Source organism: Pleurodeles waltl, chromosome 6 (genome assembly GCF_031143425.1).
Source record: "Pleurodeles waltl isolate 20211129_DDA chromosome 6, aPleWal1.hap1.20221129, whole genome shotgun sequence".
In the NCBI taxonomy this organism is placed as follows: Eukaryota; Metazoa; Chordata; class Amphibia; order Caudata; family Salamandridae; genus Pleurodeles; species Pleurodeles waltl.
The window spans coordinates 63364304-63388114 of NC_090445.1; the positions used below are offsets into that span (position 1 = coordinate 63364304).

General features: G+C 44.7%; 1 protein-coding gene across 3 annotated transcripts in view; it reads right to left on the reverse strand.

Annotated features, from left to right (window-relative positions):
* Positions 1–298: 298 nt before the first annotated feature.
* The window catches only part of LOC138299197 (E3 ubiquitin-protein ligase TRIM39-like), a 228528-nt gene continuing 205015 nt past the window's right edge, over positions 299–23811 (reverse strand). The window contains exons 7-8 of one of the 3 annotated variants that reach the window (XM_069237304.1): positions 6448–6482; positions 1003–1116 (exon numbers count right to left, since the gene is read on the reverse strand). In XM_069237304.1, the coding sequence (XP_069093405.1) occupies positions 6451–6482 (32 nt within the window). In that variant the 3' untranslated portion in view covers positions 1003–1116; positions 6448–6450. Of the gene's footprint in view, positions 1117–6447; positions 6483–23811 lie in introns of all 3 variants that reach the window. The other 2 variants (XM_069237303.1, XM_069237302.1) reach the window with 2 other exon arrangements.

Consider the following 23811-nt stretch of genomic DNA (forward strand, 5'->3'; position numbering starts at 1 on the left):
AATTGGATAAAGAGAAACTGGCATTTTCCCAGGGACATTCATGAATCTTAATTCTTGGTGGTGGTTGGTGGTATAGGATGACTAAATAGAATCAGATATTATCTGACAAAAAGCCATTCTTGAATCCCCATCACTGGTGGCTGTCTGTAATTAAGAATTGATAAATTATACCAATCTCTTTATTTTAGTTGATGCCTTTTTTTGCACTAGTATTTTCAATGAGCTACTTTATATTTGTTATTATCGCACAATCTTTGGCAGAGGAAAAAGGGAAAAACATTACATTTTGCCTTTAGCAGATATGCACCCTGCATAAACATTACATGACAAATAAAATACACCATTAGAGGTGAGAATCCATACAGATGCTGCAAAGTGAGACAGTAGGAATTGTGGGAATCATGAGTCACCATTATTCACAGTCCTCTGGCCATGGTTTAATTAACTTCTGAAAGAAACTTGCATAGACAAATATGAGCTTTGTCAAATAGACATTTTCATACTTTATTTCAAGGTAAGATGAGTAGAGACTTTTGAGTGGTAAAATTATTGAGGTTGTTGGTTGTATTTACTCTTATCCGGTCACTGGGTTGATTCTCAAGATACCAGCATTTCTCCCTTTTTCAAAAGAACCAGGATAGAAATATGGTAGAAGAATTTGACTAAAATTGCATAGAAATCTGAACAACAAGGACTTCCCATTCACACTATAAAATGATACTTTCCCCTCTTCATAGTCCAGAAAAACACCAATAATCCTAGGCTTTTCTTTGGGAGTAATTTGGATATCTGGGGCGCTGCCAGCCCAGTACTGATTACCATCTCTTAGGTACACCCTCCAGCAGCCTTCCTCAGGCGAGAGGTTGATATCTTTGGCCTTCCTGCTAACTGACTTTTCACAGACCCCTACATCCCAAGCTGGCATGTCACCCACATCCACCTCCCAGTAGTGTTTTCCTGTGTTGAACCCTTCACACCCCAGGATTATGGGATAATAGATGAATCGTTTTAGATTGCTGTCCAGGTTCCTTCTCTTGTCTCCAATCCTCACACTCTTCTGATCCGTTGCGATGACAAGATTAGGATGAGCAGTGTCTGGATCAAGATGGATATCCACTGGAAGGAAACAAAAAATTATAAATTTGTCAAGATGATGAGGGAGGAGGATTTTATCTTTTTAGGAATATTATTAATTGAAATCAAAACTAGGCATGGCGGTTAACCAATTTGATGGAAGAAAAAACCTAAACATTGTGAAATGCTAGTTTTATTTTAATGAGGAATGTAGTCTAGATTTAACATTGGCACACAATAGTGTATATCTGTATACATTTGTATCCTTCACTAATTTATGTGCAACACAGGGAGAAGTTTAGACGTTGATCTAAGTCTTCTATAGCAATCCCTCAATACTAAAATAATACATTTGTTTAGGTTTAGAAGATGTTCATGTTTGTCAATCCCTACATCTGTTATGTGAGGCATTTTGAGACAGAGGCACATTAATGTTGTTGACCTTCCCAAATGTTTAAAACAGATAGTGAGGCTCATTAAGGCAGCACAAATTGTGCATTGCTACCTTTTTTTTACAAAATACAGAAAACACTTTGAACAAATAGAATAATGTACTGGTCTACATTATGATGAAATGTAAAGTGCAATATGCAGTGCATTATTAATCATGCCTTGCAATTTAAAACACAAATAAAAATGATAGACACATTTGATCACACAATTTTTAGCCTTTTAATAAGTTAAATTGAGCTTATTCACACAAAGTAGGATTCTTTCAAAATAACCACATATATCCAGGCTGGAATATTAACTCTTTCACAGTGTCTCTATAATCATTTCAAAACGGGGAGGGGCAAGGCTTAGGCCAGGTGACAGTTACAGTATGTGTAGCTTATGCCTGCAGCCTGTGCACTTTTACCTAGTCACATGCCTAATTTAATGTATTCATTTTAATTCATTTTAGTATAACTGGCTTTTAGCGGGTTGTTTTATTTTTCTCGTCAGCCTCTATTCTGCAAAAGTGTTGTTATTGCTTTCCTTGCACAACATTTCACTGTGTACCTCTGCCCAAGGCTGCTCAGGGCTGCCCTTGATAATCTATCTAGTATTGCTGCCACAAGAGTGCACAGCCAGCCCAGACACTCAGACATCTGATCATGTCAGGCCTGTTTCTCAGAACACAACACGTTTTATTATAAAACATCACACAGGTCAAAGAAGGTTAGAGAGGTCATTCCAGCCATAGGATCCATCCTATGGTGTATTATACTTCATTGCCACGTTGCTGACCTCAGCCCTGTCTCTACAGCCAATAGAGAAGACAACAGGCAGACCCCTGTTCCTCAGGTATGGGGGCAGGTGTTCCTTCCACGGACTAAGTACGGATAGAGAAAAGGGCTATCACAGCCATGCTCTTGTATAGAAGCTAGAAGTGAGGGTTGGAATTCTTAGGCACATGTTTATTCCAAAATACTGGGATTTTTTTATCTGCATTTCATTCATGGTAGCAATTCTGATTGTGCTATGTTTCATCTTCTCAATAATCACAGTTCACATGTTTTATCATAGATTGCAGTTTTTTCAATAAATGCATTGTAAACTATCCTGCATCTCTTTGTCTACCTGCACTTGTGTGAGACTTGTTCTAATGAGAGAAAAGGTCTGGATCTGCCAACCACGACTTCCCTGAGGAGTCAGAGTGTCATGTGCCAGGCTGCCACAAATCACCTTTGCTTCATATTTTGGGTGAGGTGCAGCTACCTAGCCAACAGGGTTAGGCCGACAGCTACCACACAGTCTGGAATTGACTCAGTCCCCTACACGCGGTTGTGTTGCCACCAGAAACCAGTAGTTTTGTACGCATGACAAGAATCCTGCAACACAACTACATGCTGTCATTATGATAGTATTGGGGAGGATAATCCCTCCACGTTTGATTGACTCTGTTGGAAGCAAAAAGCAATGGAGTGCAGCTCTGATCCAAAGGCATGGTTCTGTATGATTCTGATGTAAATGGGTCTGAGTGTGTCGGTATGGAGTTGGGACAACACTTTGCTTAAAGCAAAGATGATTTCAGCTATAGTTGAATATACCGATAGGAAAAGAGTCTTCCTCCAGTGGCATTGAGACCAGCGTTGATGTCCAAGTGACCAGAGTCGATTTCAGGACTGGAGAGGAATTTGGCTCAGACATCTGTGATGGTTCAGTCTCTCATGGACTACACCACTGCCATATGGTAATGCAGGGTTCAGGTCAGGATGGGGTCCTGAGCACTGTGACGAGAGGGACTTCTCTCAGGCTGGCTAGAGCATTAGGGCATTTCCCTGGTTTTGGAACATCAGGGTGGTTGAAGTGAGTCGGATCATAAATATCGGTTACATCCTGACGTGGACCAGGACATCTTACAGCAGGGGGAAGAACTAGTGACTCTGGGTTTGGCATGTAGAGTGAGGTACTGGTTACTTGTGGGCATGAGCATTTGTCCTCAGATTCAGCTTCCACTTTTGGAAGATCTCCTTTTGCAGCAGTAGGACACAGTCATGCACACAAGCCTGTGCAATCTTCGCCTCCATATGTCGAGATTGGAAATGGAGGTTGTTGGAGCACACAGGAGAGTATATTAATACGCATTAATTACCAACTAATTCTGTGGTGACTTATGTTTTGAAAATGTGATTTTATTTTTGGTTTCACAGGCACAGGAAAGCAGGCGTATAGAAAAAAGCCCTCATCTCTGGTGAGTCTTCTGGTTGTTTTATCCTTAATATATAGATGATGTCAAGCTAATACTTCCTTCACGAGTTTACCATTTTTGTTGCCTCAGATAGGTTGAGATTTTTAATCTCTTCTTCTAATTTGTCAGTTTCTGCAAGGAGAATATTATGTTTCCTTTCCACATGTCGGATTAGAATATCCATCACCCAATGTGATGAGTAAGAGATGGTCTCGCTCAAGAGATAAATCCTTTATAGGTCCTCAAACAATGGCAAGGTAAATATTTTTGATCCCCTAAAAACTTGTGTTCCTGTATTTTTTTGGTTTGGTGGCATCCTTCCAGCGGGGTAGTTCCTGTACTTTTTGTAGTCTCTACAGTTTTATGTATTTTTCTTTCAAACCCTCTTTATCCAACATTGAGTGGCAGCGGTTGACTGTGCTTGCCACCCACCTGAAATTGTGAATGTCATCCTTGCTGCCAGGTGTCTTTCTACAAAGCCTGTACTTTGATAAGTTTATATCCTGATGTGCCACCCCCAAAACAGACCCATTACCGGCCAAACTATTGGGTGTCTTGTTTGTTTTATCTCTGGCCCACCAAAGATTTGTAGTGGGCACCAAAAAAGGTTGTCGGACCTTTTAGCCTTGTTCTGTTCCCTGGACCCACCGTCTCTGTTAAATTCACCTTTTATGATGAGGTTTCTTAAAGATTTGACACACATTTCCCTCCAAACTCTTTGTGATGCCACAGTGGGTTCTTAACTTGGTGCCCACTTTCCCCGTGGGTGTCTCCTGTCCATTGTGTCTTCTGACTGAATACTGTGTCAATGGTTGGGGTAACGTTAGCTGTTGCGTGAACTCCAAGCACTCTTGGTGCATCCACCTAATGCTACCTTTTTTCCATATGAAGTCGCTTTGAGCACCAGAGCAATCTTTTCTGTAGAGGTTGTGCATGCTTTTACTTTTTGGCAACCTGTCACTCTCCAAATATTCTTTGTTTTGCCTCATCCCTCGAAGGAGGAGATACTTCATCGGTTGCACTCCATTAGAGCTTTGACCTTCTACTTTGATGGCACAAAAAACCATCAGGTGGACAATCGGCTTTTTGTGTGGTTTCTGTGGCAAAGAAAGGAGGTGCAGTGCAGAAAATGACTCTCTCAAGGTGGATAGTCCCCAGCATTAACATCTGCTACATAATGGCCAGGAAGCAACTTCTGGCAGGAATGAGGGCCCCTTTTACCATGGCCAAGACTGCTACCAATGCACTTACACCAGTGCTTAATTTGTAAATAAAAACGTGCAGGTGCCCAAAGTACTCCTCTTAAACATCCGGCTGCTGCAATTAAATGTGCAAACACGGAATACTGAGGTAGCATAATCCTGAAGACATCTCGGGCCTCTTCAATCCATTTAAAGCCACTCCCAGCCCCTTCAGTTCACTCTTGCAGCTTTCTCCTTTCTTCCTTTGTGACACTTTTTCATTTTTCTCTTCCTCCGTCTTTCCCATATGTGTCTTTTGCTCGCAGTAAATGCTAGAGATAGAAAAATAAGTGCCGGCCCTCAAAGATATGTACCAGTTCTCTGCACCGGAAACAACAAGCGCAGATTAAGCACTGACTCACACACATCTTGACATCTGTCAGGTTGTAATGTGGGTATCAGTGCACATGTTCACCGAATGGTACTGCCTTGATAGCCAAGTTCAATGGGATGGACTTTTCAGCAATTGAGGACTTTTTGGTGTGAGCCACTCCACAGACCTACCTCCTTGGGAGGTACTGCTTTGATATCTCTTCTGAATGCTAGGAATCTGTGGGTAGAAGTATACATCAGAACATGTGGCTTATCTTCGGTAATGCTCTTTCTGGCGGATGTTCCATATTAACACATATCCCTCACCTACTTCACACCTCGCTGTTCTCATCTAAAAAGGGCCTCAAACTGGAGATCTGCACACTGGTAGCTCTGGTTAATCTTGGGACCAAGTATGAAGCCACACAGGGTCTCCTAGCACTGTGTGAGAGAAATGTTTAAATCTTCTGGATCTAATCTGACACTTGTGGATATTCTAAAGGTAAAGAGTCTCTGGTTAGGGTAGAGTATCCACAAGAAAAAGCATTATCAAAAGTAAGTAACTTCTTTATCTAAATCGGGGTTCCCCACATGCAGAGATTGAAAGAACTGTTCTCCTCTGAGAGCTTGTTTCCAGTATCCTGGGGTATCTCCAACAACGCTAGACGTGGGAAACATAAGAGTTATCTTGAATGCTAATCTTTGCCTGGGTCCTCAACTTAACCAAGCCATGAAATGTGCCTTTTACATGATATAGAGTTGAGGACCAATTTTCACTCTTCTTGGACACATGCCTTGTCTGATCAATTCTTGATTTGGCAAACAGACTGATTCAGGGTTTCCTTTTTCTTACTGAGAAGGTTACAAAGAATTCAAAATGTTCATGCATTCCAGGTATACATCGAACATTTTGTAAAGGAGATTTTGGATCTTTTTCACACACACACATATATTTGAAGGGACAATATACTGGGTGTCTGTTAAGCCTTATCACATTTATTCTGCTTGTACCTCTGCCTCCTTGTCATAGCTTTTCATATTTCAAAATATTCTTTCATATTATATTTTGTGGTTCTGAAAGCTACCTCTTGTCCCTTAAATAGAGGTGAAGTTTCTTCACATACTCATTAGGTGCCACACTCTTACCCTTCAACATGCAGTTTGAACCACCTCAGAAATTCCTGCAAAATAAAGGTGAACCTCAATTAGAATGGGAAAAATGTAAAGGAAAAATGCTTAATTTATCTATCTATTGATGATGATAAAATGCCCATTGTAAGAAGAAAAGGCATTCTTTTATATTTACTGGGATCAGAAGGGCACAGGCATTTTAGATCATTTCCCAAAGTCCAAGCACCAGAATGGAAAGCTGACTTTGAGAAGCCTATGTTGATGTTGGGGAACATTACAAACCTACTATTAGTAAGACCTTGGAGCGGTATAGTTTTTATACACATCAGCAAAGGGAAAATTACAGCTTTGATGACTTTCTGACTGCTTTGAGGAGTTTATCCAAAACGTGCACTTTCAGAAGTGCAACCAATGAAATGATCGGTGTTCAGTTGATGGTCAATAGCAACTACAGGCGGATTGAAGGACAGCGTTGGGAATTAGGGGACCCCACACAGATGTCATTACATATACTAAGGCAGTAGAAAAATACATTTTGACCAGTTGATGGTCAATAGTAACAATAGGTGCATTAAAGAACACCTGTGGGAATTGGAAGATGTCATTAAATCAGCTAAGCCAGTAGAACAGTCCATTTCTTGGCTTCAGAGGTCAATGATAACAGCTTGAATAGGAGAATGGAGTGTGCTACACTAGGGCCAAACCCTACAAAATTGTCTTCAGTAAGTCTTGCAGAAATGATTCGAAGTTGAGCTGCTACAGACGTGGCACCAAAACTGATGTGGCTAATTACAATGGGTGGCCAGCCTTCAATAAAGAATGTAGTATATCTAAAATTCAAGGACACTTTGCAAGAGTATGCTGTGAAAGCAGTGGAAGTGGGAAAGCTAAATAGCTCAATTTTCAGTGGATGTGACTGATGACTCCATAAGAGATGATAAAATACACATAGCCCTTAAAAGGATGGTACCTATGGTGTATGACTCTGATGATGTTGCCCACCATCCCTCCCATGCACTCACTTACTGTTTTAGGTGTTGGCTTGACATTAATGGTGTACTCTAGCTCACCATTTAATATTATATCAAGAGAAACCTTTGATTCTTTGTTCTCCACAAAGCTATCCAGGCTCCTGGAGCCCAATGTCAGAACTGTGACTTATGGCGGACATTGAATTAATTTGGGAACTTTGTGAGCACAGCTAAATTCAAGAAGGTAGCAGCAAAAATTAAATTTAATAAGGCAAAAATAGGAATCTGCACCCTAGGATCAAAGACACCTCAAAATGACCCTGAATCGATCTGCTTTGGATCCTTTGATGGATATCCAAGAAAAGAGTTGAGTTCTCAAATTACTTGTTTTCTGCAGTCTTCAACACAAAAATTGGCAAATAAAAAGAAATCATCGACTGCATAAAACTCAGGGATGATGCCACCCCAACGAAGAAGAAATTAGGGGAAGTCTCTTTAAGGGCTTTTAAGACTTATTAGAGAAATTACAAAAAGAAGACATTATAGAGGAAACAGAGTTCACAGATCTGATGTTACCAGTAGTTTTGATAAAGGAAACTAATACGATTAGAGAGACTGTATATGGATCTCAGAGTCCTGAACACCATCATCATAGTGGACAGTCATACTACACTCAAAATAAATGAAGTTATGCATACTGGATGGAGCCACTGTATTTTCAACTCTTGGCCTTCTCAGTGCCTACTCCTGGGTTGAACTAGTAGAAGATTGTAGAACCCTAATGGCATTTGTGACTCTATTTGGGGCCTTCCAGTACAAATGTGTGCCGTTTGGTCTTGCATCCTTGTTTCAACATATGGTGTATCAAATTTTAAAGACATGGAAGCAAACATGAAATGCTTTCAAGATGATGTGCTATTCTTCACAAGGAGTACAAATGCACATTTCAAAATTTTACAGAAAGTCTGCACCAAACGGTCAAAAGAAGGCCTTGTTTTAAGTGCCGACTGGTGTAAGCTCTACAGGCAACAAGTTACTTATCCAAGACATTCACTCTTGGCCATTGGGGAAACCCCAAAGGAAACTTTGGTAGATGGTATTCATTTGCCTTCTCCACCAGATGATAAAGAGAAACTGTGATATTTTGTATGATCTTTGCTTCTGAAGTGGAGCCATTAAGGAAACATTTAGGAAAAGAATTTGAATTTGAACAGGCTGTTGAACAGCACAATGCTTTTGAATCTGTCAAGCAACAGATTAATGGCCTAACACTACAAATGTTCACCAGAGGAAAACATTGTGCCATTTCTATAGATGCATGTGCCTACAGTTTGGCTGGGAGTTATTTCCTAAAGACTGGATAGTAGCAAGTGGACCGGTGCCTAAGCATCTAAAACACTGAGTAAAGCTGAGGCAGTACTCTATAAAGAGAGCAAATTACTAGCCTGTGTGTGGGGTGTGGAAAACTTTAAGTATTTAATTTCAGGTACAAGGGTCGCCTTACACACTGACCACAAGCCTTTTTTTTAGCAAGTTTCACCAGTAAAATTCACTTAATTTGTTTTCCCAAATTTCACAGGAGTTGAGTGTGGTTTGTGAGCTTGTCTTTCACAATGACACATATATACCAAGGGAATGTCTTCTTTAAAAAACCTACTGAGACAGTATTTTTAGTGGCTGGGAATGCATTTGTTCTGCAAGACTACCATTACATCCGTTTCCTGTGTGCCTTGGGCAACCTTTGCTTGGCAAAAAGTAAGACTGGACATCTCTGAATAGCATGCCTACAAGCATGCATTTTTTGGTGACTATCATAGATTATCACTGTAAATGGCCCAGGGTGATATCTACTGGTAGAATCACCACTAGCTTGGTTTTAGATTTTTTTCCGGGACAGTTTTAGTTTTGAGGGGTATCAGGAATCACTAGTCTCTGACATTGGTGTACACTGTATTTCTTCAGAAAAGAATACATTACTCTAGTGCCCATTGTGAAAGCACATCAATATGGCATTATATGGTAGCCAGTGTAATGGGCAGGTGCAAAATTTCAATAAGTGCCTCAAGCAGAACGTACATCTTGCACTAGTAGGAAACTTTCCAGTTGACTTATCCGTAAGGGGAAGGCTATGGGTCTACAGAATTACATAGACACTTTCTTGGGGGTGTTACAATTTCGCTTATTAACAGGTAGAGAGCCTACTTCTTCAATTTGTCCCTTGCGGCTCAACATTAGAATATGTGTTTTTAACTGGTCATTCGGGAAACTCATCAGACAGTACATGCACCAAGGTTCTTCAACACCAATGCAAATCTAAAACCTGCTACAACAAATTAAGAATTTCCATCCCTAGATGAGTAGAGAAAAGGAAAAGTAACTTCTTTAGACATATGAATGTAATGCAATTAGTATTTTTATAGCGCCCTGCTACTCCACAGAGTGTCCTGGCTCTCTGCACCTCATGTGTTGACTGTCTTACAGACCTCCCCATTAATCCTGATAAAAAACAAACATGTTTTCAGTTTCTTCCAGACCTGGGAGGTAGCTGAAATGTTCCGCAACTCCAAAGGCAGTTTGTTCCATGCTGAAGGCCCTAAAAATGAAAAGGACCTGACACTTGTTCTGGACCGTCGAATCCTTGGGATTGTGGTCAGAAAAAGGTTAGCTGAATGCAGACACCTAGATGGGGCATAAAAACAGGTCCTTGTTCTAAGGTACCTGGTGCCGGACAGATTTAGAGCCCTATGTACTAGCATCAGGGTCTTGCAATTAATCCTCTTCCTGATGGGAAGCCAATGCAACACCCTTAAATATGGGGAATCTTGTTCTCAATGGCAGGCCAAGAAGAGTCCGGGCTGCTGGGTTTTGGACCACCTGCAACTTGCTGATCAGAAAGTCAGGCAGACCCATACATAGTGCATTACCATATTCAAGCCTGGATGTTATTAAGGCCTGTACTACCTGTGTCCTCACTGAGGAGGAGAGAAGGCGCAAAAACCTCCTTGCCGCACGCAGCAGACCAAAACAAGTCCCTACCATTGCATTATCCTGAGGCAGAAAAGAGAGCTCACCATCAAACTTAATGCCTAGGTTCTTAACAGTGCTACCTTGGCATGATGGAGGAAGAGCATCCGCTGCCAAAAGGATTGCCAGGGCTCCTATGCACATACACCAAAGAAGAGTAGCTCAGTTGATTAGGGTTAACAAAAGGAGTGCCTTCATTCCAAACGGAAATTGTTGGAGTTTAAAACGTATCTAAATGTACCAAAGAACATGTACTTGTCAACACCGAGACCTGGTCTGACCCCGAGGACGATTGTAACCAGTTTGATCTTCCTTTTTTTATTGAAACTGGATGGTTCTGTTACTGGGGACGCTTGTTCCACCTGCCCAGCCCTGCTACCCATGCATCACTTTCTGAGTCCTGTGTCTCATGTGATACTGATGTCATTCAAGTGGAGTTTGGCTTAACGCGCAAAGGACTGTTCTAGAGATTGAGTGCCACCTTGGAAAGCTATGCAGGAAAACAAACTTTCTTTGTTTAGAAAGAAGACTTGTAACAATATTGTTTCACTTATCTCCATGATTGTTTTCTCCCATTGCTCTCATTTACACCCTCCTACCCCTTTGCTCCGACTGAAGGTTCAAAGATGGTGGTTTACCAACTCCACTTTGAAGAGTGTGTGAAGAAAGCTCCTCTGTTTTTACCTCACAACTGCTCCTAACTGAATCTCTTCTTGACAACAGGGCTCAGGATACTAAGGCCCTAATAACAGGTTTTGCGGGCGAAAAATGCTGCCCGCCAAACTCCCTGCGGTCAGGAGACCGCCAGTCCAGTCTCCTTCCCTCCGGCCCTATTATGAGTTTTCTGCTGGGTCAGCAGGCGGAAAGACAGTTTCTGCCCGGCGGAAAGACAGTTTCGGCCTGATGGCCCAGCAGGAAACACACAACAACATTAACGCCAGGTCATAATAGAGCCGGCTGCATTGCTGTTGTGCGTCGGGTGCACCCGCCATGTAAACGCCAGCAGAGAGAGGGGTCGGCAGATTGTGACCATTGGCACCGCCAATCCTTCGAGCGGCCGAAAAGTGCCAGTGCTGGCGGTCCAACCGCCACGGTCATAATGAGGGCCTAAGTGGTTGTTCTTTGGGAACTACGTCGAGGAGCATACATAAAGCAGTCTGGGTTTTCAATGTTTCACCTGCCAACTAAGTAATTTTCAACCCCAGCTATATAAAGTGTCAGACACGTTTGTGGTTGTATTTTTTTCAATTTGTGGTTGTCTCAGTAAGGATAAAAAAACAGGATTAGTGGACATACTAGTGCAAACACAAATTCGTAGTTTCATGTAATTTGGCACATTTTAAGGTATTCATAGGTTACTGAATTAAGTGGTTTGGTGAATAAAAATGTTTAAACTTTACACTTCCTTTTTTGCCTTTCCTGAGATCTTTGCATGCAGTATTGCTATCAATTGATATGAACTTCCAATGCCGTTCACAGGGAGTAGCTGGTGGGGGGCAGTGGACTACCTGCCTCCAGTCACTGAAGATCAGGAGCACTATTACACATAGGGCACTCTTTCCCTGTTTGCACCACTGTGCACCCTAAAACAGGTATGCAGGGCGCAAACAGGGAAAGTGTGCTCTCTTATGGTGAATAAGTTGACTCAGGGTAGCGGCAAACCAGTGTTGCCCTAGGGGCAACGCATTCGAGTGGAATACGGAGACAGTAGTTTAAGTAAGGCCTCTGTAGCCCTTGTGGTGCTGGGGGGGAGGTGGGGAAGCTCTGGGGGGGGGGTCACCTCAGCACAGTACTCTGGCCTCAAAGCTCCTGCGTGAGTCCAGAGGGGTGCTGCTCCATGCATGGTGCAGGGGGTCCACTAAAGTGTTGTTACGCCACTGTACAGAAAGACTGCTTCAAAGCCTTTCTGTGTTTTAGAGTGCAGGTGGCAACCTGCCTCCAATTTCAAGAAGGGAACGAGATTCCCTTGCAGGCAGGTATAGTGACTGACTGCACTTGCCTACAAAAGGATGTCTGGGGAGCCCATGGGACCCCATTTGTCCCCTCCAGAGGGCTGCCTTTAATAGGTGCACTGAAAGTGTGCCACCATTTAGTGGTGCACTTTCAGGGTGCCCCCTAAAGATATGTTTGCCTTTGCACCTGAGTCCATAATATGGTGCAGGCGCAGAGGTAAAGTAATTCCCTCATCTGTATGGGGCCATCCCCCATGCAAATGAGGGAATGCCCTCTAATGATAGCGCAGGCACTACATGTGGGTCAGCGCTATCTGTATTATACAAGGGGTAGCACAAGTGTATATGTCCCCTTCTGTAATACCAAAGTGCCCTGGGGGTGCAAAGAGCAAGCAGGTATACCCTTTGCGCCCCTGGGGCACTCCCTGCAATACAGCCCTTGCAAATTTTTGCCAAGATAAACAGATCTCGGAGTCTCGGATCAGATTGCGGCACTCTTGTGTTCAGGCCACCCGGCCCCCGCCCAGCATTCATAGACAACGTAGTAGACATCGCTTCCCCCCAGGCCCTGGCATCAGACGACTACCTCCTCCTCAGCAGCCTGAATTTCCACCTCAATATTTCCACTACAGCTCTATTCAACAACTTCGCCACCCTCGGCCTCAGACAGCTGGTCTCCGCACCGACACACATCGCAGGACACACACTGGACCCCATCTTGACCTCAAGCAACCGGCTGACCATCAAGACCATCTCCACCCCAGGCTGGACCGACCACCGCTGCATACACTTCACAACCACCGCACCCAGCAGCCGCAGTCACACCCCCAGGACCCTCCACAGGAAATGGAACGAAATCACAGACGAGCAACTCACCTCATCTCTCGCCAAATCCCTCCCGCCGATGATGCCAACACACCAGTGTGCAGTCTCAATGCATGGATCACCGAATGCAACGACACTCTAGCCCCCCTCCGGCTGACATTGGCCAAACGTGTACTTAAGGAAGCCTCCTGGTTCGCCACCGAACTCCAAGAATCAAAGCTTACCCATAGACATTTAGAGAAAAAATGGAGAAACAGGCAAACCAGCGAAGACCTCCCCTCCTTCAGAGCCACAACCGCCACCCACCGCCAAAACATCAAGGAAGGACGCACTCCGGGATCGCATCAACCTCTCCACAAACAACTCTAAGGAACTCTTCTCAGTCATCAATGCGTTCACAAATCCCCCCTCCGAAGCCAACAGCATCCCCCGTCAGAGGACCTCTGCGACAAACACGCCCCCTTTTTCCACCGCAAGATCCAGGACATCTACGACAGCTTCCTCCCTGAAAATCTGAGCACCGGAACCTGCAACTGACTCACCCCCAGAACCCACCCGGACCATCCACAGCTGGCCCATGCTCACCACGGAGGAAACAATCAGCATCATAAACACCCACTCCGGAGCCCCCACGGACCCCTGCCCACACCACATGTACTTCGGAGGCAGCACATCCATAGCCCAGCGCTCCAAAACACAATAAATTGCTCCATCAACATTGGCACCTCCCGAGGACTGGAAACAAGCTGAAATATGCCCTCTCCTGAAGAAACCTTCAGGTGACCAATCAGAAGTAAAGAATTTCTGGCCCATCTCGCTGCTACCCTATCCCGCCAAAGTACTCGAGAAAACAATCAACACACAACTACGGAATTTCATCAAGGCCAACAACTTCCTGGACAGCTCCCAGTCTGGTTTCCATGACAACCACAGCACAGAGACAGCCCTCCTGGCAGCCTCCGATGACATCCGATGACTCCTAGACTGCGGCCACCCCGCAGCGCTCATACTCCTCGACCGCTCAGCAGTCTTGGACATGGTCTCCCACAGCACTCGATGCACCAGACTCCATGACATAGGAATCTGTGGAAGAGCTCTGGACTGAATCCACTCCTTCCTCTCCGGGAGACCTCAGAGAGTCAGACTCCTGCCCAACACATTCAGACCCATAGGAGTCAACTGCAGAGTCCCGCAAGGATCTTCACTGAGTCACACACTGTTCAACATATACATGGCCAGTCTCGCAGCCATCGTCAGAAGCCAATGTATGAACGTTGTGTCACATGCCGATGACACACACCTCATAATTTCCCAGACTGAAGACCCAGAAACGGCCAAAAGGAACTTCCACTCAGGATTGGAAGCCGTCTCCACCTGGATGAGAGGAAGCTGCCTCAACCTCAACTCAGACAAGACTGAGCTCATCACCTTCGGAAACGCCACCTCAGCTTGGGATGACTCCTGGTGGCCCACATCCGTCAGCATCCCCCTGCACCAACAGAGCACACCCGCAACCTAGGCATCATCCTCAACTCCTCCCTATCCATGACCCGCCAGGTAAACTCAGTCACCTTCTCCTGCTGGCACACACTCCGCAAACGTCATAAGATCTTCAGTTGGATCCCAGCAGACTGCCGCAGGACAGTCACTCACACCTTAGTCACAAGCAAGCTCGACTACAGACACGACCTCTATGCACCTCAACTAGAAACATCAAAAAGTCTACTACTCTTCCAGAACGCTGCTGCCACACTCATCCTGGACCTCCCACGTCGAGAACATGTCTTCCAACACCTGAGGACCCTCCACTGACTCCTGGTCGAGAAACAAATCACCTTCAGGCAGCTCACCCACACATACAAGGCCATACACAATGCAGGACCAGCCTACCTGAACCACCATGTCTCCTTCCACACCCCCGCAAGATCCCTCTGCTCTGCCCAGCTGGCCCTGGCCACCATCCCTCGCACTCGTAAAACCACCTATGGAGGACAATCCTTCACCTACATTGCAGCAAAGAGCTGGAACAACCTCCCCCTTGCACCTCAAACAAAGCCCATCGCCCACCATCTTCAGTAAAAACCTGAAGACGTGGCTCTTTCCCTCCCCCTAGCGCCTTGAGACCCTCAAGGGTGAGTAACAGTGCTTTACAAAAACTGATTGATTGATTGAATGAATGAGGGCCACCTGAACTATTGAAGAAACAAATAGCTATTTTTCAAGACTACTGTAGAGATCACTTTCTGAAGGGCATCTGGTTGTGTCTAGAAGTTAGCTCCGAGGGGAAGCTGACGTTCTCCAATAGTGAAATAAGGAACATTTGGTGGCCTGATGGAGGCGTGTCTATGGGCACATTCAGAGTCCCTAATGGCTGGCTGGGGAGTGTTAGGTGTGATGGGGATGCATAAAGATTAGTTGAGGATTTATGAAGGAAATGCTGAAGAGTTTTTAGAGAACACCAATAATCCCTGGGATAATTGAGAGCTTTTTAGATGCAGCTGAAGGTAGGGGCAGCTTAGTGGTCTCTGAGATGAAACTTATAGATCCTACAGGCATGCTGGAGTGGTCTCAGGTCACCCCAAGTCTCAGGGATCACAGCTAGGTAGTATAAACACCCATTACTGATGTCTCAGAGCAGGCCGAAAGACAGCTGAATATATGCCTAAGAGTCAATTAAAGGTAGAGTGACAGACCTCTACTGGGGTCTCTGATGATTGATATAGGGTCTTTTAGGGTAGAGTGAGGGTGTCTAGTGGCTGGCCTAGTTCTCCCGCAAGCATGATGGGAATGTCAAAATTTTGGTCGAGGGAAATAGGGTGGGATCTAATACCCAGCTGTGGCTGTCTGAAGGTTGTCCGTGGGCTAGAGAAAGTACCGGTGTAAGAGCTTAAGGTCTCTAAGAGTATTCTGAGGATCATTGCTGGATGAGCTGCATAATTAGTGATGGGGAGGCAGGAATGTTTGAAGTCGACTAAATATTTCGCATCCCTGATTAGGGTTGGTGAAAGTTTTTTGGTGATGCTTGGGGTCATGGGAAGGACCAGCTAGGGGTATCTGACAGAAAACTGAAAGCTAATGAGAGTGATAGAACACTCTTTTAGGACTATCTGCAGGTAACCAAAGGTGATTTGGAGTTCACTGACCCTCACTGAGGTCAGACTGTGGAGATCTGTAGGCCAGCTTTGGCTATCTTAAAGCTGGTTAAATGCTTCCAATGGCCAGTTAGTTGTGTCTGAATGTGAGGTAAGGTTTGATTGTTGATAGGGGATGTCTGAGGGCCAGCCGAAAGTCTCATAGACTTTCTGAGAGTCTGACAGGGTCTTTGTAGAAAAAACGAGGATCTCTAAAGGCCATCTAGGGGAGAGTAAAATACAGTTTTGCTTGGCATAGGACAGGCTTGGGCATAAGTGATCATGTTGGTATTCTCTCCAGGCCTGCTGGACGTTTGTGGGAGGCATGCCAAGAATCTTTAAGGACAGGTCAAGGGTGCTTAAGTAACAGCTGTTGATAACTGAAGTCAAGGTGAGGGTCTCTGTTGATGTCCAGTGAGTCTGTGGGCTGCCTGGGGTTCTTAGAAGGCATCCAACAGTCTATCTCAGAATGAAGTCTGAGTACCAATTGAGGGTAACCGAAGGCAGGCTGGATGTCCCTGGTATTGCCTTTAACCTGTGAGTAGTTGTTAAAGGTGGGCATAGGGACAGAATATCACCTAATGGTCTGTGAGGTCCCACTGACGGTGTCTGGAAGTATGTTGAGAGTTTCTAAGAATCAACTGGTTGTATCTAATGAATATCTGGGGGTATTTTAAAGCTGATTGAGAGCTAAATGATTAATCCAATGACCAAAGTGCCTTAAGGTCTCTAAGAGATGGCTTGAACTGACTGAGGCTGGACCTGAGCTGTTTGATATTTGGATAGAGTTATCAAAGGCAGACATAGGGTCTCTAGAGAATGGCTGATGGGTCTCTAAAGACCTGCTGGGAGTGTTGATTTTCCTGAAAGTGGACTCAGAGGCTATGTGCCATGGTATATTAATGAATCAGCTGGGTATGTCTGATAGACAGCTAGGTCTCTCTGATGGTGAGATGATAGTATCGGTATTGGAGGTGACTAAAATAGCTAGGGTTTCTTTTAACATCTGAGAGGATGCTGACAATGTTTGGGGACTATCCTGTATCCGAATCTGGACTGCTACAAGGAGAGCAAAAAGGCACAGCACATCTAACATTCCCATACCTGTGATTAATATACAGGTTCGGAAGTACAGAAAAAGTTGAAAACAATAAGACCTCTCTTACACCATACCTGGGACTGTGGTGACAAGCAACATATCATAAAAGAGTGAATCTGAAAATATATCCCTCAGCTGGGCTCTTCTTAAGGCCAGGCCACTTTCAGTGTCAAAGTGCACCAAAAAGATAGATGCCCTGTTGCCTGGAAGCTCCCCAGCAACTCATCTGAAGCATGTATTTGATTCTCCACCAATAAACAATTCCTAAGTTTGATAATTTGACATTTCATTTTTTGAGTAGAAGAATGGTTTGATTGGGAGATTTGGATGTTTTGTGTGTAATTTATAACATCTCCAGTACACTTGTGACTTTCTTAATCTGATTACCTGACTGCTGTTTTTTTATGACTGATCATTTTTAAATTGCTTGTCATACATGCAGACACTCCCAATGTGGTTAGGTGATATAATAATAAATAAGACATATGTGCTTATAGCTTGAAAACTGTAGCTTTAATTAACAGATATTCATAATCACAAATAAATCCCTCATTCATAATCACAAATAAATCCCTCTTCCCAACTGACATTCTCCCACTTGCCAGGCCCAAGCCTTCCCTTTTACTACATGTACATCACGCCTAAACTAGGCCTTAGGTAGCCCCATCGGCATGGTGCAGTGTATGTAAAAGGTAAGACGTACTGGTGTGTCCTGATGGTGAAATGCTGTCAAATTCATATTTCACTATTGCAAGGCCTATCCTATGACTGACAGTTGGGCTGTTTGTGAATTCACTCTAGATAGTCACACAAAGTAGAGAAGTGTGTCCTGCATATCCTGATGGATCTTCCTGGGTTAGAGTGGTGAGAGAAGATGTCACATGCACTTCAATAGGGGTGTACCTGCCCTCACACAACATTGTCTCCAACTTCCTAAAGAGTGTCTGGGGCCAGGAGAGGGAGAGGCAGGGTCTTGTGCACTACAAAGACCTTCCTTTGACGTTTGCCTACTTCAAAGGCTGAAACTACAACTTCAGAACACTTCTGGATCAAGAGGAACCTCTGCCAAGGAGAAGATCTAAAGAGCTGTGAGGAGTACTTTCCGTTTGCTGTGTTCGGTTGGCCTGCAGTTGCTGCTTCAGCTTTGGAGAGGACAAAGACTGAACTTTGCTGTGTATCTTGCTTGTGAGGTTTCTCCAAGGGCTTGGACTGCTTGCCTCCTGTTATGAAGTCTCAGGGAGAGCAAACACTTCACCTGCCAGACTCTGGGTTCTCCTGCTGAGGCCCCTACTTGCCAAGTGGTGCCCTCTTCAGTTCCTGGACCCTTGGGAGTAAAAGCTGGCCTAAAAACAAGAACAACCAGGCACATCGACTTCGGGCGACTCCAGAACCAGAACAGCTGCTCTACTCTGTGCCACTGCCTTCACCAAAGCTGTGGTCCTCACTGGAGTGCGACAACTGTGACAGCCCTGCAGGCCTGATGCCGCTGCAGCACCTCTGAAGTCCTGCAACATTGCGTCCCGAGTGCTGTGCCACTGATGTCCGTGACACCCGACTCTGCTGCCGTGCCTGCGTCCCCATGGTGAAGTCACCCCATCACGTCTTGACCCGCTTGACTCATCGACCCCACTGGTTTGTAAGGAACCAACTCCTCGCTGCCGCCACCGCCCCCTCACCTCCGCTGTCTCCGCAAGGAACCGAGTGGTGCTGGACTTTTGGGACTGACTCACTATGCCGTGATAGCACCAAGTGGAGCTTTTGTATTTCTAAGCACATTATTGGGATTTAAACTTTAAAAATTCATAGCTTTCCTTGTGTTACCCTGACCAGAGTGATGGTCCCTACTTGGACAGGGTGTAAACTGCCAACTAGAAACCCCATTTCTAACATGTTTGCATAAATTTTTTCAGACAAATTATTTATTTGAAAGCTGCCCAAAGGAATCATTAATAAAAACCCTACTATTTATTTCAAGAGGACCATACGTTACACTTTGCTCCCTTGTGTGGTGTATTTTCCAGATTATTATTTCGTAATGCTTTGGGAGAACTCGAGCCCCCATGTTAAGTGGTCTTTTTATATTTTGATGGATACTTCTACCTACAGATTCCTCACCTTTTCAATATCCCAGGTGTCAGACCGAATCTGGAAATATTTCAGTAGCTCTCCACGCTGCTAGGGCACACTGGCTCCACTTTGGTGCCAGAAACAGAATGCATGTGTTGTCTCTGGAGACAAAAAGCATCCCATTAGAGTACTGATGTGAGTTTCTTTGTTTCCGAGCCATCAATGAAAATCCGGGGTTTTATCTTCTCAGAAGTTTGTCAACATTGTTGACGCTTTTTGTCCAAACATTCTTTATTCAGGTGCAGTTTTTCACAATGTTATGAGCCAAAATGTCAGGTTTCAAACTTTGTAGGAACTGTGATGGGGAAATGTCTGTTACAGACATCAAAAGATCTGTAAATGGTTCTAGGGGTATAGCCATGATGTCAAGACCTGCAGCTCCTGTTGAAAGATGCACCTCAATGACATAAAAGAAAGTGAAGCAAATATGTACATCATCCGGGTGCAGGATGAATGTCGAGGACATTGAAAATCCAGGCAGCGCACACCAAAGTCACCACAGTTGCTGAAGTCCTCAAAGCAGAAACGTAAGAAGAAACAACAACCAGAGTCTTCCTTCCTCACCACAAGCAGCTTTGTTGGAGTAGAAACCAGTGGAAGACATCACGGAGGAACCAGTACCTGTGTTTTAATTGGACCCATTACCAATCTCAGACATGCTACTGCCTGCAATGCCAACTCCGAGGCCCCAGCTCGGTGAAGCTTATGCAGAGTTCCCCGCTCCTGGAAAAGACCCAACCATCTTCCTTAATGTGATGTATGATATCTTCAGATGATCCATGGTACCCTCTGCAGTGCTAACTATCCCCATAGGTCGACTGGCTTTCACCTTCGAAAACATGTTGATGTCATACCATCCGGCAGCTTTCTCAAGATTTATGCTTTTTCTGCAAAACACTTGGGCTCTGACTCCAAACACAGTGCCACCTCAGGCTTAAGGATCAACTTCATGACTGCCACAGCCATCTCTGATAGCTATCCTTTTATCCTCTCCTCCAGTGTTTGAACTCAACCCCAGTACCTCAGTCGACTCCACAGGCAGCCCAAATAACGTCACTGGCATAGCAACCATTGACTCCAGTTCCCGTGCCGACCCCACCAGCGTCACAAGCATCTTGTACAGAGTCATTGCACATTGGAGTTTCCACATCAGCGCTCTTAGACAGAGATTCAACATCTGGTAGAGGAGGTCAGATTCTGTTTTTTTGGGAGACATAGATCTTCAAAAAGACCCTTGTCAAGATAATGATGGGAATGCACACCCTGGACCCTGATTTTGCAGGACTGAGGCATGCCAGTGGCCCAGGTGCCTCTCAGAAGTGGAAACTATATTCCTCAATGGGATTTCCTTCACCTGAGGTTACCGCCTAAAAAGGCAGGAGAGATGTTGGAACATCAGCTACCCTCAACAGAAACAAAAGTCAACATCCTTACTGAGGTTTTGCATGAGGCTTCCCATACCACAATACCCTTGCTTCCCTTTGATGAGGTACTAATGGAACCAATACTTGCTCTCTGTATATAACCACCTACCTCCACTGCAGTATACGGATCAGTTGCAAGGCATTACAAACCGGTTCCTGAAGATCTAGTATTTCTATCTTCAAGCCTCTTGCACCTCCAAGCTGTTACCAGACACTTTCCCCACTGCTTCCTCTGATAGAGAGTATAGAAAAATGTAACAGTTTCCAAGGAGGGTATTCTTGGCAGGGAGCATGATTCTAAAATCTTTCAGTGCCACCTGTCTCCTTAGCTGAAATGTACATGGCATTTGGGACACAGCAGAAACGGTTCTTCCCAGTCTACCAGGCTATCTGCAAAGCCACCTCTCAGAATTGGTATGGGACGGCCACTCAGATGCTAAACAAATGATTCAGTCTAGCCTGGATATAGCAGACTCTGTTTCAAGAGCTATGTGGACTTCTATTTCTCTGTGTCACCACGCCTGGCTGAGATTCAGGTTTCTCCTGGGATGTCCAGACAACACACATGGACCTCCCATTTGATGGTGAAAGCTGATTCTGACTTGGAGAGATTCAAGGAGTTGTAAAGCCGCTGCCAGGTCACTAGGTCTATAAGTATCAATTCAAGAAGTTTCAAGGTAACAGTTTCAGGAACATCATCAACAACAGCAAACACACCCACTGTACAAACAATATGGAGGCTGAGGCAAAGAAAGAATACAAGCCCTCTTACTTCCTTCCCCTCTACTTCTTAGTCCTCCTCTCTAGACACCAAAGGGAAGCAGCTCTAGTTCCCTCTCATCAGAGCACAGACAACTAATTGGAGAACGGTATCCTTCTTTCCACAAACATAGCGGGTCATTATTTCACACCCATGGGGCTTGCTGCTTGTGAAAAGGGGGTATGCCGTACTAACCTCCTATTGTTCTAAAGTACCTAATTACTATACAACAGGAAGTTCGATTCTTACTTCAAAAAGGCAAAATTGAATTTGTTCCGGAGCAGTAACAAAGCCAGGGGAATGATACGCCTGATACATGCTAGTTCCCAAGAAGAATCTAAGACCTCAGGATTCTGAACTGGTTCCCGAAGAAGGAAGAATTCAGAATGCTGTCCCTAGCTCAAGTTCTGAAGGTGATGGTGGTCGTAGCGGCCAATGTCAGGCGAATGTGAATACCATTCTTTTCTTACCTGGATGACTGCCTCATCAAAGCCAGTTCCCCAGATGTGTTGGCACGCTGGCTGCAGATTACAGTCATGGTGCTTTTCGATCTAGGCTTTTCCATCAACGGTCCCAAGTCCCAACTGGTGCCCTCTCTGTTCATAGGGACAGTATTGGACACCACAATGAGTCAAGACTTTCCCTCCCAGCTGTTCACAACATTCAGGCAATGATTCTGTTATTTAAGAATGGATAACGCATGCTGTTGAAATATTGGAAGGTTTGCTAAGAAACTATTTTCTGCATATACTATGGCCCAGAAGCTTCTTAACCCAATCTGCCTTATGGGACATTGCATCCACACTCCCTGGACCATGGCCCAGTTGATGGTACTCCATTTACCAGATCACCTTCAGCCCCATTTCACACAGCTAGTAAGGGATAACCAAGGATCAGCAATGCAGCTCATGCAGTTTGGTCTAGAAACAGCAGGCTCTGTTGCTCAGGGCATGGGAACATCTGCCTCCCTTCGTCATACGTGGCCGAGGAGTTTGGGATTCCCCCATGATGTACAGTACACTCTCATGGATATCCCTTTCCGATGTTCACATCTTTGTGGAGCAATGGTTAACACTGCTCAGGAGAGGTCCAAAGAGAACAAAGACAACAGTAAGATCTCTTGGCCTCCAGATTGAACAGGGTGAATAAGACTAATTCAACATTTTGGTGGCTTCTCTTGATGTTTTAATTTTGAGGCAGACAGCATCACACCTCTCAACAAAACAATAGCAGCAGCAGCAGCCCAACCCACCTTACCAGTAATACCAAGGTCATGGCAAACAGAGAGGTCATCCCTGTGTACTCCCTCCAATCTATTCTTCATCTTCCTCCCTAGCCATAACATGGAAGCAGTCCTAATTCCTTTTTGTTGAAACCCAGGATATCCTTCCTTCCACAGGCCTGGCAGGCCATCTCTTGAGAGCAGTGGGTCTTAAAAATTGTGGAATGTGGGTATGGTCTACCTTTTCACTTGTCCACACTCTCAAGTACTACTCCCCAACACTTCTCGACTTCCAAACAGTCACCTTCAAACCCTTTGGCAGTAGATAGACTTTTTCTTTAGAAAGGGGCAGTGGAATTTGTGCCAAAGCAAGAAAAGGGTCAGGGATGCTAATCCTGGTACTTATAGTACCCAAAGAAAGCTGACAGCCCTAGTCTGATACCTAGACCTCAGGGTTCCTGGCTCAGGTGTTGCTCGCACTGATAGCAAAAGACTGGAGGGTGACAATCGACCTGCAGGAGTTGCATTTTCATGTCCAGAGTCTGAGGTCGCCCAGAAAGTATCTTCATTTTATGGTATGATTCACCCTCTTCCAGTTTGCAGTCCCAGTGCCCTCTTAGCACAACCTGTGCATAGGAGCAATACTGGACACCACATTGAGTCAAGTCTTTCCACTTCAACTGGGAGTTCAGGACATTCAGGCTATGATTCTGATGTTTCAGAACTAATCATAAGCCCCAGGCTTGGTGGTTTTACCCCTGCTAAGTCTGGTAGCTTACTGCTTTCTGTTGGTCACTTGTACCCACTGGCACATGAGGGCCCTCCGGTGGTGTATCATCAGGCA